At 42.0% G+C, this 16,473-nt stretch overlaps 1 protein-coding gene across 2 annotated transcripts in view; it reads right to left on the reverse strand.

Annotated features, from left to right (window-relative positions):
• The window catches only part of TBCD (tubulin folding cofactor D), a 162,110-nt gene that overhangs the window by 22,588 nt on the left and 123,049 nt on the right, over positions 1-16,473 (reverse strand). For both annotated transcript variants that reach the window (XM_075351439.1, XM_075351440.1), the window contains exons 28-33: positions 7,158-7,276; positions 6,695-6,786; positions 5,009-5,149; positions 4,670-4,753; positions 4,422-4,580; positions 4,127-4,265 (exon numbers count right to left, since the gene is read on the reverse strand). In XM_075351439.1, coding sequence (XP_075207554.1) covers positions 4,127-4,265; positions 4,422-4,580; positions 4,670-4,753; positions 5,009-5,149; positions 6,695-6,786; positions 7,158-7,276 — 734 coding nt within the window. The remainder of the gene's footprint in view (positions 1-4,126; positions 4,266-4,421; positions 4,581-4,669; positions 4,754-5,008; positions 5,150-6,694; positions 6,787-7,157; positions 7,277-16,473) is intronic.

Genomic DNA, 16,473 nt, shown 5'->3' on the forward strand with positions numbered 1-16,473 from the left:
GAGTCCTTGGCCGTCTGGGAAAGCGAGACTTTCCTGTCCAGGGACGTTGACTTCCCGTCCCATTGGCGGAGAATGTCCCATTGAAGTGGGCGCAGATGAAACTGCGCAAAGGGAACTGCTTCCATGGCTGCCACCATCTTCCCTAGGAAATGCATGAGGCGCCGCAAGGGATGCAACTGGCCCTGCAGGAGAGATTGCACCCCTGTCTGTAGTGACCGCTGCTTGTTCAGCGGAAGCTTCACTATCGCTGCTAGAGTATGAAACTCCATGCCAAGATACGTTAGTGATTGAGTCGGTGATAGGGTCGACTTTGGAAAGTTGATGATCCATCCGAAAGACTGTAGGGTCTCCAGCGTAGCATTCAGGCTGTGCTGACATGCCTCTTGAGAGGGAGCTTTGACCAACAAATCGTCTAGGTAAGGGATCACCGAGTGTCCCTGAGAGTGCAAGACTGCTACCACCGCCGCCATGACCTTGGTGAAGACCCGTGGGGCTGTCGCCAGACCAAATGGCAGAGCTACGAACTGAAAATGGTCGTCTCCTATCACAAAACGTAGAAAACGTTGATGTTCTGTAGCAATTGGCACGTGGAGATAAGCATCTTTGATGTCTATTGAGGCAAGGAAGTCTCCTCTGGACATTGAGGCAATGACAGAGCGGAGGGTTTCCATCCGGAACCTCCTGGCGTGCACATGTTTGTTGAGCCGTTTTAGGTCCAGAACAGGACAGAACGAGCCGTCCTTTTTTGGAACCACAAAGAGATTGGAGTAAAACCCTTGCCCTTGTTCCTGAGGAGGGACTGGGATCACCACTCCTTCCGCTCTTAGGGAGTCCACCGCCTGCAGCAGAGCATCTGCTCGGTCTGGATGTGGGGAGGTTCTGAAGAACCGAGCTGGAGGACGAGAATTGAACTCGATTCTGTACCCGCGAGACAAAATGTCCGTCACCCACCGGTCTTTGACCTGTGACATCCAAATGCCGGAAAAGCGGGAGAGCCTGCCCCCGACCGGCGATGCGGAGGGAGGGGGCTGGAAGTCATGAGGTAGCCGCTTTGGAAGCGGTACCTCCATTTGCTTTCTTGGGGCGCGTGTGAGCCCGCCACGAATCTGAGTTTCTTTGCGTCCTCTGAGTCCCTTTGGACGAGGTAAATGGTGTCTTGCCCGAACCTCGAAAGGACTGAAACCTCTGCTGCCACTTTTTCTGCTGAGGTTTGGTTGTTCTGGGTTGTGGTAAAGAGGAGTCTTTACCCTTGGACTGCTTAATGATATCAGCCAATGGCTCGCCAAACAGTCTATCTCTAGATAAAGGCAAACTGGTTAAACATTTTTTGGAACCAGCATCTGCTTTCCAGTCCTTTAACCACAAGGCTCTGCGCAAAACTACCGAATTGGCGGACGCCATTGAGGTGCGACTGGTAGATTCTAGGACCGCATTGATAGCGTAAGACGCAAACGCCGACATCTGCGTGGTAAGGTGCGCCACTTGCGGCACTGCTGGATGTATGATAGCATCCACTTTTGCTAAGCCAGCTGAAATAGCTTGGAGTGCCCATACGGCTGCGAATGCCGGAGCAAACGACGCGCCGATAGCTTCATAGACAGATTTTAACCAAAGGTCCATCTGTCTGTCATTGGCATCTTTAAGTGAAGCGCCATCCTCCACTGCAACTATGGACCTAGCTGCGAGTTTGGAAATCGGGGGGTCTACCTTTGGACACTGTGTCCAGCGCTTGACCACCTCAGGGGGGAAAGGGAAACGCGTATCTTTAGATCGTTTAGAGAAACGCCTTTCTGGGTGAGCGTCGTGCTTCTGGATTGACTCTCTGAAGTCAGAGTGATCCAAGAAAGCACTCAATTTACGCTTGGGATAAAGGAAACGAAACTTCTCCTGCTCCGCAGCCGCCTCTTCTGCTGAAGGGGCTGGGGGAGAAATATCCAACAGCCTATTGATGGCTGAGATAAGGTCGTTTACCATGGCATCCCCATCAGGGGTATCCAGGTTGAGAGGGGTTCCAGGAATGGATTCCTGATCACTCTCATCAGACACATCACAGGGAGACTGATTGCGCTGAGACCCTGAGCAGTGTGATGACGTCGAGGGTCTTTCCCAGCGAGCTCGCTTAGGGTGGCTGGGGCTATCATCTGAGTCATAATCCTCGGCCTGTGAAGCCGGGGACCCCCCTGTGGGCTGGATTAATTCCAAGTGAGGGGGACCTGAGGACAGAGGCCTCGCCGTGCCCAAAGACTGAGCCCCATGCATAGATTGCAAGGTTTCAAGGATTTTTGCCATAGACACAGACATATTATCAGCAAAAACTGCAAAGTCTGTCCCTGTCACCGGGGCAGAACTTACAAGCGTCTCAGCCTGGGTCGCTACCTCTCCTGACTCCGGCTGGCGAAGCAGCACCGGGTCGGAGCATTGCACACAATGGGGGTCATCGGAGCCTGCTGGTAGATTAGCCCCACATGCAGCACACGCAGTATACACAGCCCTAGCCTTGGCAGCCTTGCGTTTTGAGGATGGCATGTTGTTGCTTCCACAGAGGGATCTGGGAGATGCAGCCAGAAGCGACCTCACAGTGCAAGAAATACAATATCTCTATATCCTACACAGTACACCGATACACCGTGAGGCACTAGAGGGACCAGCACAGAAAAATCGCTTACCGCCCGCTTAAAAAGCGGGTGTGTGGTCGCCAGATAGCCCCTAGTCCAGGTCTCCCAGAGCCTTGCGTCCTTCCTCCAGCCAGACTGCATGTAATGGCTGCCGGCGTCCTGAGAGAGAAGGGGGGCGGGCCCTGGGCGTTCCTGGCTAAGAGCGGGAAGCCTGCTTCCCTCTGTGCCTAGTGTGAGGGCTGGAGCATGTAAATCAGGCTCCAGCCCTCGTCGCTGCTAGCGAACAGCGTCTCTCCCCTACCCTGAATGACAGGGTGGGGGCGGGAACGAATCGGAGCTGCCGGCGTCCTAGGCCCAAAAAGCCGGGGACTCAATTTATAACCGCCGCCGCCGTAAAAGCGCGGACGGCGGATCCCCGGCGCACCACAAGTCACAGCAGCGCCGCCCGGTCCAGAGGGGGTCGGCGCTGCGTTCCCATACACAAAAAATCCCCCAGTAATCTGTAGGGACACTAACTCCAACGTTGCGGTCCCCGGCGCACTACAACACCCAGCCAGCCCGGAGTGTGTCTGTGCCTGCCGGGGACACAGAGTACCTGTATGATGCAGGGCCTGTCCCTGATCGTACTCCTGCTCCGTCTCCATCAGGTTCTAATGGGTCTGTGGATGGAGCCCGGCGTCAGAGCTGAGAGGCCGGCAGGATCCCACTTCCACAGAGCCCTACCAGGGGATGTGGAAGGAAAACAGCATGTCAGGCTCCAGCCCTGTACCAGCAATAGGTACCTCAACCTTACAACACCATCCAGGGGTGAGAAGGGAGCATGCTGGGGACACTATATGTGTCCTCTTTTCTTCCATCCGAAATAGTCAGCAGCTACTGCTGACTAAAATCTGTGGAGCTATGCATGGAATGTCTGACCTCCTTCGCACACAAAGCTAAAACTGGAGAACCCGTGATACCACGGGGGGGGTATAGCCAGAGGGGGAGGGGCCTTGCACTTTTGATGTAGTGCTTTGTGTGGCCTCCAGAGGGCAGTAGCTATACCCCAATCGTCTGGGTCTCCCAATAGAGCGCTGAAGAAAAGAGCTGTGTACATACAGGTGCCAGAAAAGAGCTGTATACATACAGGTGCCAGAAAAGAGCTGTGTACATACAGGTGCCAGAAAAGAGCTGTGTACATACAGGTGCCAGAAAGGAGCTGTGTACATACAGATGACAGAAAAGAGCTGTGTACATACAGGTGCCAGAAAAGAGCTGTGTACATACAGGTGCCAGAAAGAAGCTGTGTACATACAGGTGCCAGAAAGAAGCTGTGTACATACAGGTGCCAGAAAAGAGCTGCGTACATACAGGTGCCAGAAAAGAGCTGTGTACATACAGGTGCCAGAAAAGAGCTGTGTACTTACAGGTGCCAGAAAAAAGCTGTGTACATACAGGTGCCAGAAAAGAGCTGTATATACAGGTGCCAGAAAAGAGCTGTGTACATGGAGCAGTTATATTGCGATTCTTACAGTTGATTCTGTTAATCCTCCTACAGAGACGGTCAGGCCCATCAGTACACAGTATCTGTAGTCGGGTAATGCCAGGAGCTGTGTGATGCGGGGGAAGGCCTGGGACGGAGCGTTCCAGTTCAGAGAATCTATCTGTGATCTGGTCAGAAACAAAAAAAAAAATCTGTCAGTATCACGAGTATGATGTGGTGTATTGCGGTGACATGTCTGCGCTGAATAGTGCATCATAACCCCTAAATTATCTTTCTTATGGGCGATTCCCGGTGGGGTCATCACTGTAATGTGAGATCGATACCTGTCAAATATCCTCTCCAGCGCCTCTCGGTGTGGAATGTTAGGGACTGGGGGGTCGCGTTGGTGCAGGAGCCGGAGGAAGACGGAACCGGCGTGAGCTCGGAAACGATCGATCTTCTCAGCCGCCTGCTGCGCCACGGAGCACATCATCCTCCGACAGCTGCGGAGGGAGCGGACAGCGACCATCACCGTAACGGAAGATCTGCACAAACCCCTGCTGAAATACTCTGTGCTGCGGAGGTGACTTACATGTCTTCTCCGATGAGCTCCGGCGCCGTCCTGACCAGCAGCAGTGTGACGTCCAGCAGCCCGGCCATGGCCGCCTCCCTCACCCTGCGCAGAAGATGAGCCTGAGACATTTCTAACATCAGCAAATACGGAAATATTCCAATAACTGGCAGCGTCATTATTATCTGTACAATGCTGCCACCCAGTGGTCAAACTCCAGTATGCAGGAGCTAAAGAAAACGATTTTTCCCACTTTTTTTATTTTTTTTAATCGGTGAGAACAGTCAGGAGAGGAAATGACAACACTCTCCGCAGATCCGGGTGACAGCAGTATGAGCAGGCGGGCAGAGCTCCCCTTACCAGGCCCCGACGTCCCCCCGGCTGTCCGTGGTGTAGTCGCTCATGCAGTTCAGCAGGGTGTTGTATACGAGGTCCACGTTCTCCCGGCACAGAACCTCCGATGGCGAGCCGGCTGCATCCACTCCGACACTCTGACACACCCTGCGAGACACGAGCATCCCACGTTACCAAAGGTTATGAGAGTTCAATGACAGCAAGCAGAGGTAGAATCAAGGATGAAAGAAGCATTGGTGTGAAAAGGAGGGAGGAGAAAGAAGCAGGGGGGAGGAAGGGCAGGGGAAGAAAAGCTGGGGGAGGAAGGACGGGGCAGGAAGGCCGGGGGAGGAAGGCTGGGGGAGCCAGGACAAAGGAGCAAGGACGGGGCACGAAGGCTGGGGGAGCAAGGACGGGGGAGCAAGGCCGGGGGAGGAAGAAAAAGAGAAACAGGAGTAAGAGGGGGTGCAGGAGGAAAAGGAACAGGGGGGAAAAGGAGCAGGGGGGAAAAGGAGCAGGGGGGAAAAGGAGCAGGGGGGAAAAGGAGCAGGGGGGAAAAGGAGCAGGGGGGAAAAGGAGCAGGGGGGAAAAGGAGCAGGGGGGAAAAGGAGCAGGGGGGAAAAGGAGCAGGGGGGAAAAGGAGCAGGGGGGAAAAGGAGCAGCGGGGAAAAGGAGCAGGGGGGATAAGGAGCAGGGGGGATAAGGAGCAGGGGGGAAAAGGAGCAGGGGGGAAAAGGAGCAGGGAAGGAAAGGAGCAGGGGGGGAAAGGAGCAGGGGGGGAAAGGAGCAGGGGGGGAAAGGAGCGGGGGGGAAAGGAGCAGGGGGGGAAAGGAGCAGGGGGGGAAAGGAGCAGGGGGGGAAAGGAGCAGGGGGGGAAAGGAGCAGGGGGGGAAAGGAGCAGGGGGGGAAAGGAGCAGGGGGGGAAAGGAGCAGGGGGGGGAAGGAGCAGGGGGGGAAAGGAGCAAGGGGGAAAAGGAGCAGGGGGGGAAGGAGCAGGGGGGAAAAGGAGCAGGAGGGGAAAGGAGCAGGAGGGGAAAGGAGCAGGGGGGAAAAGGAGCAGGGGGGAAAAGGAGCAGGGGGGAAAAGGAGCAGGGGGGAAAAGGAGCAGGGGAGAAAAGGAGCAGGGGGGAAAAGGAGCAGGGGGGAAAAGGAGCAGGGGGGAAAAGGAGCAGGGGGGAAAAGGAGCAGGGGGGAAAAGGAGCAGGGGGGAAAAGGAGCAGGGGGGAAAAGGAGCAGGGGGGAAAAGGAGCAGGAGGGAAAAGGAGCAGGAGGGAAAGGAGCAGGAGGGAAAGGAGCAGGAGGGAAAGGAGCAGGAGGGAAAGGAGCAGGAGGGAAAGGAACAGGAGGGAAAGGAACAGGAGGGAAAGGAGCAGGAGGGAAAGGAGCAAGAGCAAAAGGAGCAGGAGGGAAAGCAGCAGGAGGGAAAGCAGCAGGAGGGAAAGCAGCAGGAGGGAAAGCAGCAGGAGGGAGAGGAGCAGGAAGAAAAAGAAGGAAAAAAAGAAGGAAGAGGAGGAAGAGGAAGAAGGAAGAGGGGAAAGAGGAGGAAGAGGGGGAAGAGGAGGAAGAGGAAGAAAGAAGAGGAAGAGGAGGAGGAAGATGAGGAGGAGGAGGAAGATGAGGAAGAGGAGGAAGAGGAGGAGGAGGAGGAGTAGAAAGAAGAGAAAGAGGAAGAAGAGGAGGAGGAGCATGATAAAGAGAGGATGCGCTACATACTGGGACATGGCGGTCAGGGCGTCTCTTCTTGACTCGGCAAAGCTGACGTCCTTCCCGGAGATGGTGGTGACCTTCCTCAGACCGTCCAGAACCTAGAAGACAAGAAATGTCACCGAGATTCCCCAATGTATCACCGGGGCGAGGTGGCGAGGTATGAGGTCCAGGCCCGAGCCCCGGAGTGCCGCTTTATGTGCCGCTGAAGATGGGAGGGGGCACGTACATGTAACCTGTGTGGACAGAAGCTGCACCACACATTTATGCTCCAGTCACACGGAGACCCCCAACCACACCGGGACAAAGGCGGGAGTGCAGATCATCAGGGGGCACGGACAGGAGCGGGGATCCATACAGAGGCACGAGCTAGTTCTATTATGGGGGCACCACTACAGCCTGGCGCTAATATGCAGGTACTGGAATGTAGCATCACAGGAAGAAAGTACAGAGACCCCGGAGCATCGAGTACCTGCTGGAGCGTGTGCCGGAGCATGAACCGCGGCAGAGCACCGAGGGACAGAGAAAAGCCGCAGCGAGTCATCTCCTCCGCACTGCGCAGCTGAGCCGTGTAATACCCGATAATGTCACCTGCCAGAGACAAGACCGAGAAGAGGAGAAGGATAGCGGTTATATTCCTGCACATAAGAGCAGTATTATAGTAGTTATATTCCTGCACATAGGGGGCAGTATTATAGTAGTTATATTCTTGTATATAGGGGGCAGTATTATAGTAGTTATATTCTTGTATATAGGGGCAGTATTATAGTAGTTATATTCTTGTATATAGCGGCAGTATTATAGTAGTTATATTCTTGTACATAGGGGGCAGTATTATAGTAGTTATATTCTTGTATATAGGGGCAGTATTATAGTAGTTATATTCTTGTACATAGGGGCAGTATTATAGTAGTTATATTCTTGTACATAGGGGCAGTATTATTGTAGTTATATTCTTGTATATAGGGGCAGTATTATAGTAGTTATATTCTTGTACATAGGGGGCAGTATTATAGTAGTTATATTCTTGTATATAGGGGCAGTATTATAGTAGTTATATTCTTGTACATAGGGGCAGTATTATAGTAGTTATATTCTTGTACATAGGGGCAGTATTATAGTAGTTATATTCTTGTACATAGGGGCAGTATTATAGTAGTTATATTCTTGTATATAGGGGCAGTATTATAGTAGTTATATTCTTGTACATAGGGGCAGTATTATAGTAGTTATATTCTTGTATATAGGGGCAGTATTATAGTAGTTATATTCTTGTATATAGGGGCAGTATTATAGTAGTTATTTTCTTGTACATAGGGGCAGTATTATAGTAGTTATATTCTTGTACATAGGAGCAGTATTATAGTAGTTATATTCTTGTATATAGGGGCAGTATTATAGTAGTTATATTCTTGTATATAGGGGCAGTATTATAGTAGTTATATTCCTGTACAAAGGAGCAGTATTATAGTAGTTATATTCTTGTATATAGGGGCAGTATTATAGTAGTTATATTCCTGTACATAGGAGCAGTATTATAGTAGTTATATTCTTGTATATAGGAGCAGTATTATAGTAGTTATATTCTTGTATATAGGGGCAGTATTATAGTAGTTATATTCTTGTATATAGGGGCAGTATTATAGTAGTTATATTCTTGTACATAGGGGCAGTATTATAGTAGTTATATTCTTGTACATAGGGGCAGTATTATAGTAGTTATATTCTTGTATATAGGGGCAGTATTATAGTAGTTATATTCTTGTACATAGGGGCAGTATTATAGTAGTTATATTCTTGTATATAGGGGCAGTATTATAGTAGTTATATTCTTGTATATAGGGGCAGTATTATAGTAGTTATTTTCTTGTACATAGGGGCAGTATTATAGTAGTTATATTCTTGTATATAGGAGCAGTATTATAGTAGTTATATTCTTGTATATAGGGGCAGTATTATAGTAGTTATATTCTTGTATATAGGGGCAGTATTATAGTAGTTATATTCCTGTACAAAGGAGCAGTATTATAGTAGTTATATTCTTGTATATAGGGGCAGTATTATAGTAGTTATATTCCTGTACATAGGAGCAGTATTATAGTAGTTATATTCTTGTATATAGGAGCAGTATTATAGTAGTTATATTCTTGTATATAGGGGCAGTATTATAGTAGTTATATTCTTGTATATAGGGGCAGTATTATAGTAGATATATTCTTGTACATAGGGGCAGTATTATAGTAGTTATATTCTTGTACATAGGAGCAGTATTATAGTAGTTATATTCTTGTATATAAGGCAGTATTATAGTAGTTATATTCTTGTACATAGGGGCAGTATTATAGTAGTTATATTCTTGTATATAGGGGCAGTATTATAGTAGTTATATTCTTGTACATAGAGGGCAGTATTATAGTAGTTATATTCTTGTACATAGGGAGCAGTATTATAGTAGTTATATTCTTGTATATAGGAGCAGTATTATAGTAGTTATATTCTTGTATATAGGGGCAGTATTATAGTAGTTATATTCTTGTACATAGGGGCAGTATTATAGTAGTTATATTCTTGTACATAGGAGCAGTATTATAGTAGTTATATTCTTGTATATAAGGCAGTATTATAGTAGTTATATTCTTGTATATAGGGGCAGTATTATAGTAGTAATATTCTTGTACATAGGAGCAGTATTATAGTAGTTATATTCTTGTATATAGGGGCAGTATTATAGTAGTTATATTCTTGTATATAGGGGGCTGTATTATAGTAGTTATATTCTTGTACATAGGAGCAGTATTATAGTAGTTATATTCTTGTATATAGGGGGCAGTATTATAGTAGTTATATTCTTGTACATAGGGGCAGTATTATAGTAGTTATATTCTTGTACATAGGGGCTGTATTATAGTAGTTATATTCTTGTATATAGGGGCAGTATTATAGTAGTTATATTCTTGTATATAGGGGGCAGTATTATAGTAGTTATATTCTTGTACATAGAGGGCAGTATTATAGTAGTTATATTCTTGTATATAGGAGCAGTATTATAGTAGTTATATTCTTGTATATAGGGGCAGTATTATAGTAGTTATATTCTTGTACATAGGAGCAGTATTATAGTAGTTATATTCCTGTATATAGGGAGCAGTATTATAGTAGTTATATTCTTGTATATAGGGGCAGTATTATAGCAGTTATATTCTTGTATATAGGGGCAGTATTATAGCAGTTATATTCTTGTATATAGGGGGCAGTATTATAGTAGTTATATTCCTGTACATAGGGGCAGTATTATAGTAGTTATATTCTTGTATATAGGGGCAGTATTATAGCAGTTATATTCTTGTATATAGGGGCAGTATTATAGCAGTTATATTCTTGTACATAGGGGCAGTATTATAGCAGTTATATTCTTGTATATAGGGGCAGTATTATAGCAGTTATATTCTTGTACATAGGTAGCAGTATTATAGCAGTTATATTCTTGTACATAGGGGCAGTATTATAGTAGTTATATTCTTGTACATAGGGAGCAGTATTATAGCAGTTATATTCTTGTATATAGGGGCAGTATTATAGCAGTTATATTCTTGTATATAGGGGGCAGTATTATAGTAGTTATATTCCTGTACATAGGGGCAGTATTATAGTAGTTATATTCTTGTATATAGGGGCAGTATTATAGTTGTCATATTCTTATACATAGGAGCAGTATTATAGTAGTTATATTCTTGTATATAGGGGCAGTATTATAGTAGTTATATTCTTGTACATAGGGGCAGTATTATAGTAGTTATATTCTTGTATATAGGGGCAGTATTATAGTAGTTATATTCTTGTACATAGGGGCAGTATTATAGCAGTTATATTCTTGTATATAGGGGCAGTATTATAGCAGTTATATTCTTGTATATAGGGGGCAGTATTATAGTAGTTATATTCTTGTACATAGGGGCAGTATTATAGTAGTTATATTCTTGTACATAGGGACAGTATTATAGCAGTTATATTCTTGTATATAGGGGCAGTATTATAGCAGTTATATTCTTGTATATAGGGGCAGTATTATAGTAGTTATATTCTTGTACATAGGGAGCAGTATTATAGCAGTTATATTCTTGTATATAGGTGGCAGTATTATAGTAGTTATATTCTTGTATATAGGGGGCAGTATTATAGTAGTTATTTCTTGTATATAGGGGGCAGTATTATAGTAGTTATATTCTTGTATATAGGGGGCAGTATTATAGTAGTTATATTCCTGTACATAGGAGCAGTATTATAATAGTTATATTCTTGTATATAGGGGCAGTATTATAGTAGTTATATTCTTGTACATAGGGGCAGTATTATAATAGTTATATTCTTGTATATAGGGGCAGTATTATAGTAGTTATATTCTTGTACATAGGGGCAGTATTATAGTAGTTATATTCTTGTATATAGGGGCAGTATTATAGTAGTTATATTCTTGTATATAGGGGGAGTATTATAGTAGTTATATTCTTGTACATAGGGGCAGTATTATAGTAGTTATTCTCTTGTATATAGGGGCAGTATTATAGTAGTTATATTCTTGTATATAGGGGCAGTATTATAGTAGTTATATTCTTGTACACAGGGGCAGTATTATAGTAGTTATACTCTTGTATATAGGGGCAGTATTATAGCAGTTATATTCTTGTATATAGGGGCAGTATTATAGCAGTTATATTCTTGTATATAGGGGGCAGTATTATAGTAGTTATATTCTTGTATATAAGGGGCAGTATTATAGTAGTTATATTCTTGTATATAGGGGCAGTATTATAGTAGTTATATTCTTGTATATAGGAGCAGTATTATAGCAGTTATATTCTTGTACATAGGGGCAGTATTATAGTAGTTATATTCTTGTACATAGGAGCAGTATTATAGTAGTTATATTATTGTACATAGGGGGCAGTATTATAGCAGTTATATTCTTGTACATAGGGGGCAGTATTATAGCAGTGATATTCCTGTACACAGGGGGCAGTATTATAGCAGTGATATTCCTGTACACAGGGGGCAGTATTATAGCAGTGATATTCCTGTACACAGGGGGCAGTATTATAGTAGTGATATTCCTGTACACAGGGGGCAGTATTATAGTAGTTATATTCTTGTATATAGGGGGCAGTATTATAGTAGTTATATTCTTGTATATAGGGGGCAGTATTATAGTAGTTATATTCTTGTATATAGGGGGCAGTATTATAGTAGTTATATTCTTGTACATAGGGGCAGTATTATAGTAGTTATATTCTTGTATATAGGGGGCAGTATTATAGTAGTTATATTCCTGTACATAGGGGCAGTATTATAATAGTTATATTCTTGTATATAGGGGCAGTATTATAGTAGTTATATTCTTGTACATAGGGGCAGTATTATAATAGTTATATTCTTGTATATAGGGGCAGTATTATAGTAGTTATATTCTTGTACATAGGGGCAGTATTATAGTAGTTATATTCTTGTATATAGGGGCAGTATTATAGTAGTTATATTCTTGTATATAGGGGGGAGTATTATAGTAGTTATATTCTTGTACATAGGGGCAGTATTATAGTAGTTATTGTCTTGTATATAGGGGCAGTATTATAGTAGTTATATTCTTGTATATAGGGGCAGTATTATAGTAGTTATATTCTTGTACACAGGGGCAGTATTATAGTAGTTATACTCTTGTATATAGGAGCAGTATTATAGCAGTTATATTCTTGTACATAGGGGCAGTATTATAGTAGTTATATTCTTGTATATAGGGGGCAGTATTATAGTAGTTATATTCTTGTATATAGGGGCAGTATTATAGTAGTTATATTCTTGTATATAGGAGCAGTATTATAGCAGTTATATTCTTGTACATAGGGGCAGTATTATAGTAGTTATATTCTTGTACATAGGAGCAGTATTATAGTAGTTATATTCTTGTACATAGGGGCAGTATTATAGTAGTTATATTCTTGTACATAGGGGGCAGTATTATAGCAGTGATATTCCTGTACACAGGGGGCAGTATTATAGCAGTGATATTCCTGTACACAGGGGGCAGTATTATAGTAGTGATATTCCTGTACACAGGGGGCAGTATTATAGTAGCTATATTCTTGTACATAGGGGCAGTATTATAGTAGTTATATTCTTGTATATAGGGCAGTATTATAGTAGTTATATTCTTGTATATAGGGGGGAGTATTATAGTAGTTATATTCTTGTACATAGGGGCAGTATTATAGTAGTTATTCTCTTGTATATAGGGGCAGTATTATAGTAGTTATATTCTTGTATATAGGGGCAGTATTATAGTAGTTATATTCTTGTACATAGGGGCAGTATTATAGTAGTTATATTCTTGTATATAGGGCAGTATTATAGTAGTTATATTCTTGTATATAGGGGGCAGTATTATAGTAGTTATATTCTTGTATATAGGGGGCAGTATTATAGTAGTTATATTCTTGTACATAGGGGCAGTATTATAGTAGTTATATTCTTGTATATAGGGAGCAGTATTATAGTAGTTATATTCTTGTATATAGGGGGCAGTATTATAGTAGTTATATTCTTGTATATAGGGGGCAGTATTATAGTAGTTATATTCTTGTATATAGGGAGCAGTATTATAGTAGTTATATTCTTGTATATAGGGAGCAGTATTATAGTAGTTATATTCTTGTATATAGGGGGCAGTATTATAGTAGTTATATTCTTGTACATAGGGGCAGTATTATAGTAGTTATATTCTTGTACATAGGGAGCAGTATTAGAGTAGTTATATTCTTGTATATAGGGGGCAGTATTATAGTAGTTATATTCTTGTATATAGGGGGCAGTATTATAGTAGTTATATTCTTGTATATAGGGAGCAGTATTATAGTAGTTATATTCTTGTATATAGGGGGCAGTATTATAGTAGTTATATTCTTGTATATAGGAGCAGTATTATAGTAGTTATATTCTTGTATATAGGGAGCAGTATTATAGTAGTTATATTCTTGTATATAGGGACAGTATTATAGTAGTTATATTCTTGTATATAGGGAGCAGTATTATAGTAGTTATATTCTTGTATATAGGGAGCAGTATTATAGTAGTTATATTCTTGTATATAGGGGGCAGTATTATAGTAGTTATATTCTTGTATATAGGGGGCAGTATTATAGTAGTTATATTCTTGTATATAGGGGGCAGTATTATAGTAGTTATATTCTTGTATATAGGGAGCAGTATTATAGTAGTTATATTCTTGTATATAGGGGGCAGTATTATAGTAGTTATATTCTTGTATATAGGAGCAGTATTATAGTAGTTATATTCTTGTATATAGGGAGCAGTATTATAGTAGTTATATTCTTGTATATAGGGACAGTATTATAGTAGTTATATTCTTGTATATAGGGAGCAGTATTATAGTAGTTATATTCTTGTATATAGGGAGCAGTATTATAGTAGTTATATTCTTGTATATAGGGGGCAGTATTATAGTAGTTATATTCTTGTATATAGGGGGCAGTATTATAGTAGTTATATTCTTGTATATAGGGGGCAGTATTATAGTAGTTATATTCTTGTATATAGGGAGCAGTATTATAGTAGTTATATTCTTGTATATAGGGGGCAGTATTATAGTAGTTATATTCTTGTATATAGGAGCAGTATTATAGTAGTTATATTCTTGTATATAGGGAGCAGTATTATAGTAGTTATATTCTTGTATATAGGGGGCAGTATTATAGTAGTTATATTCTTGTATATAGGGGGCAGTATTATAGTAGTTATATTCTTGTATATAGGGGGCAGTATTATAGTAGTTATATTCTTGTATATAGGGAGCAGTATTATAGTAGTTATATTCTTGTATATAGGGGGCAGTATTATAGTAGTTATATTCTTGTATATAGGAGCAGTATTATAGTAGTTATATTCTTGTATATAGGGAGCAGTATTATAGTAGTTATATTCTTGTATATAGGGGGCAGTATTATAGTAGTTATATTCTTGTACATAGGGGCAGTATTATAGTAGTTATATTCTTGTACATAGGGAGCAGTATTATAGTAGTTATATTCTTGTATATAGGGGGCAGTATTATAGTAGTTATATTCTTGTATATAGGGGGCAGTATTATAGTAGTTATATTCTTGTATATAGGGAGCAGTATTATAGTAGTTATATTCTTGTATATAGGGGGCAGTATTATAGTAGTTATATTCTTGTATATAGGAGCAGTATTATAGTAGTTATATTCTTGTATATAGGGAGCAGTATTATAGTAGTTATATTCTTGTATATAGGGACAGTATTATAGTAGTTATATTCTTGTATATAGGGAGCAGTATTATAGTAGTTATATTCTTGTATATAGGGAGCAGTATTATAGTAGTTATATTCTTGTATATAGGGGGCAGTATTATAGTAGTTATATTCTTGTATATAGGAGCAGTATTATAGTAGTTATATTCTTGTATATAGGGAGCAGTATTATAGTAGTTATATTCTTGTATATAGGGAGCAGTATTATAGTAGTTATATTCTTGTATATAGGGGGCAGTATTATAGTAGTTATATTCTTGTATATAGGAGCAGTATTAGAGTAGTTATATTCTTGTATATAGGGGGCAGTATTATAGTAGTTATATTCTTGTATATAGGGGGCAGTATTATAGTAGTTATATTCTTGTATATAGGGGCAGTATTATAGTAGTTATATTCCTGTATATAGGGGCAGTATTATAGTAGTTATATTCTTGTATATAGGGGCAGTATTATAGTAGTTATATTCCTGTATATAGGGGCAGTATTATAGTAGTTATATTCTTGTATATAGGGGCAGTATTATAGTAGTTATATTCTTGTATATAGGGGCAGTATTATGGTAGTTATATTCTTGTATATAGGGGACAGTATTATAGTAGTTATATTCTTGTATATAGGGGGCAGTATTATAGTAGTTATATTCTTGTATATAGGAGACAGTATTATAGTAGTTATATTCTTGTATATAGGAGCAGTATTATAGTAGTTATATTCTTGTACATAGGGGCAGTATTATAGTAGTTATATTCTTGTACATAGGGGCAGTATTATAGTAGTTATATTCTTGTACATAGGGGCAGTATTATAGTAGTTATATTCTTGTACATAGGGGGCAGTATTAGGCTATGTGCGCACTTACCGGATTTTTCGCGGATTTTCCGCGGATTTGCTGCATGTTTCGCTGCAGAAAATGTTCATAACATCTCTGCAGTGAATCACCAGCAAATCCTATGGAGAAAAAAAATCCTGTGCGCACTGGGCGGAATTTGACAGCTGCATGTTTTGCTGCCGGATTCCCGCAGCAAAAACAAGTGCATGTCACTTCTTTTCCGCACATCGTTGCGGGATTTCACTCCATTGACTCCAATGTTAATCATGAAATCCCGCAGGGAATAACGCAGGCAGCAAATTCTGTGCGGTTCACTGCGTTTTCCTGCGTTATTTCCTGCGGTATTTTGCGGTTTACCTCCGGTAATGTACATCACTTGCTTGCGGTTTTGCAGGGAAGTGATGTCATTACAGGAACAGGAAGCCGTGCAGAGTAAACACACACACAGATCAGACACAGAACACATCACAGACATAGATCACATAGACACAGACACATAGAACACACATAGAAAGCAAACGGAAATATAGAAAAAAAAGAACGTGGGCTCCGCTGCATATTTACCGTCCAGCCGAGGTAAGCACACAGCGGCGGCCCGGTATTCTCAGGCTGGGGA

This window comes from Anomaloglossus baeobatrachus, chromosome 5, assembly GCF_048569485.1.
Source record: "Anomaloglossus baeobatrachus isolate aAnoBae1 chromosome 5, aAnoBae1.hap1, whole genome shotgun sequence".
NCBI lineage: Eukaryota > Metazoa > Chordata > Amphibia > Anura > Aromobatidae > Anomaloglossus > Anomaloglossus baeobatrachus.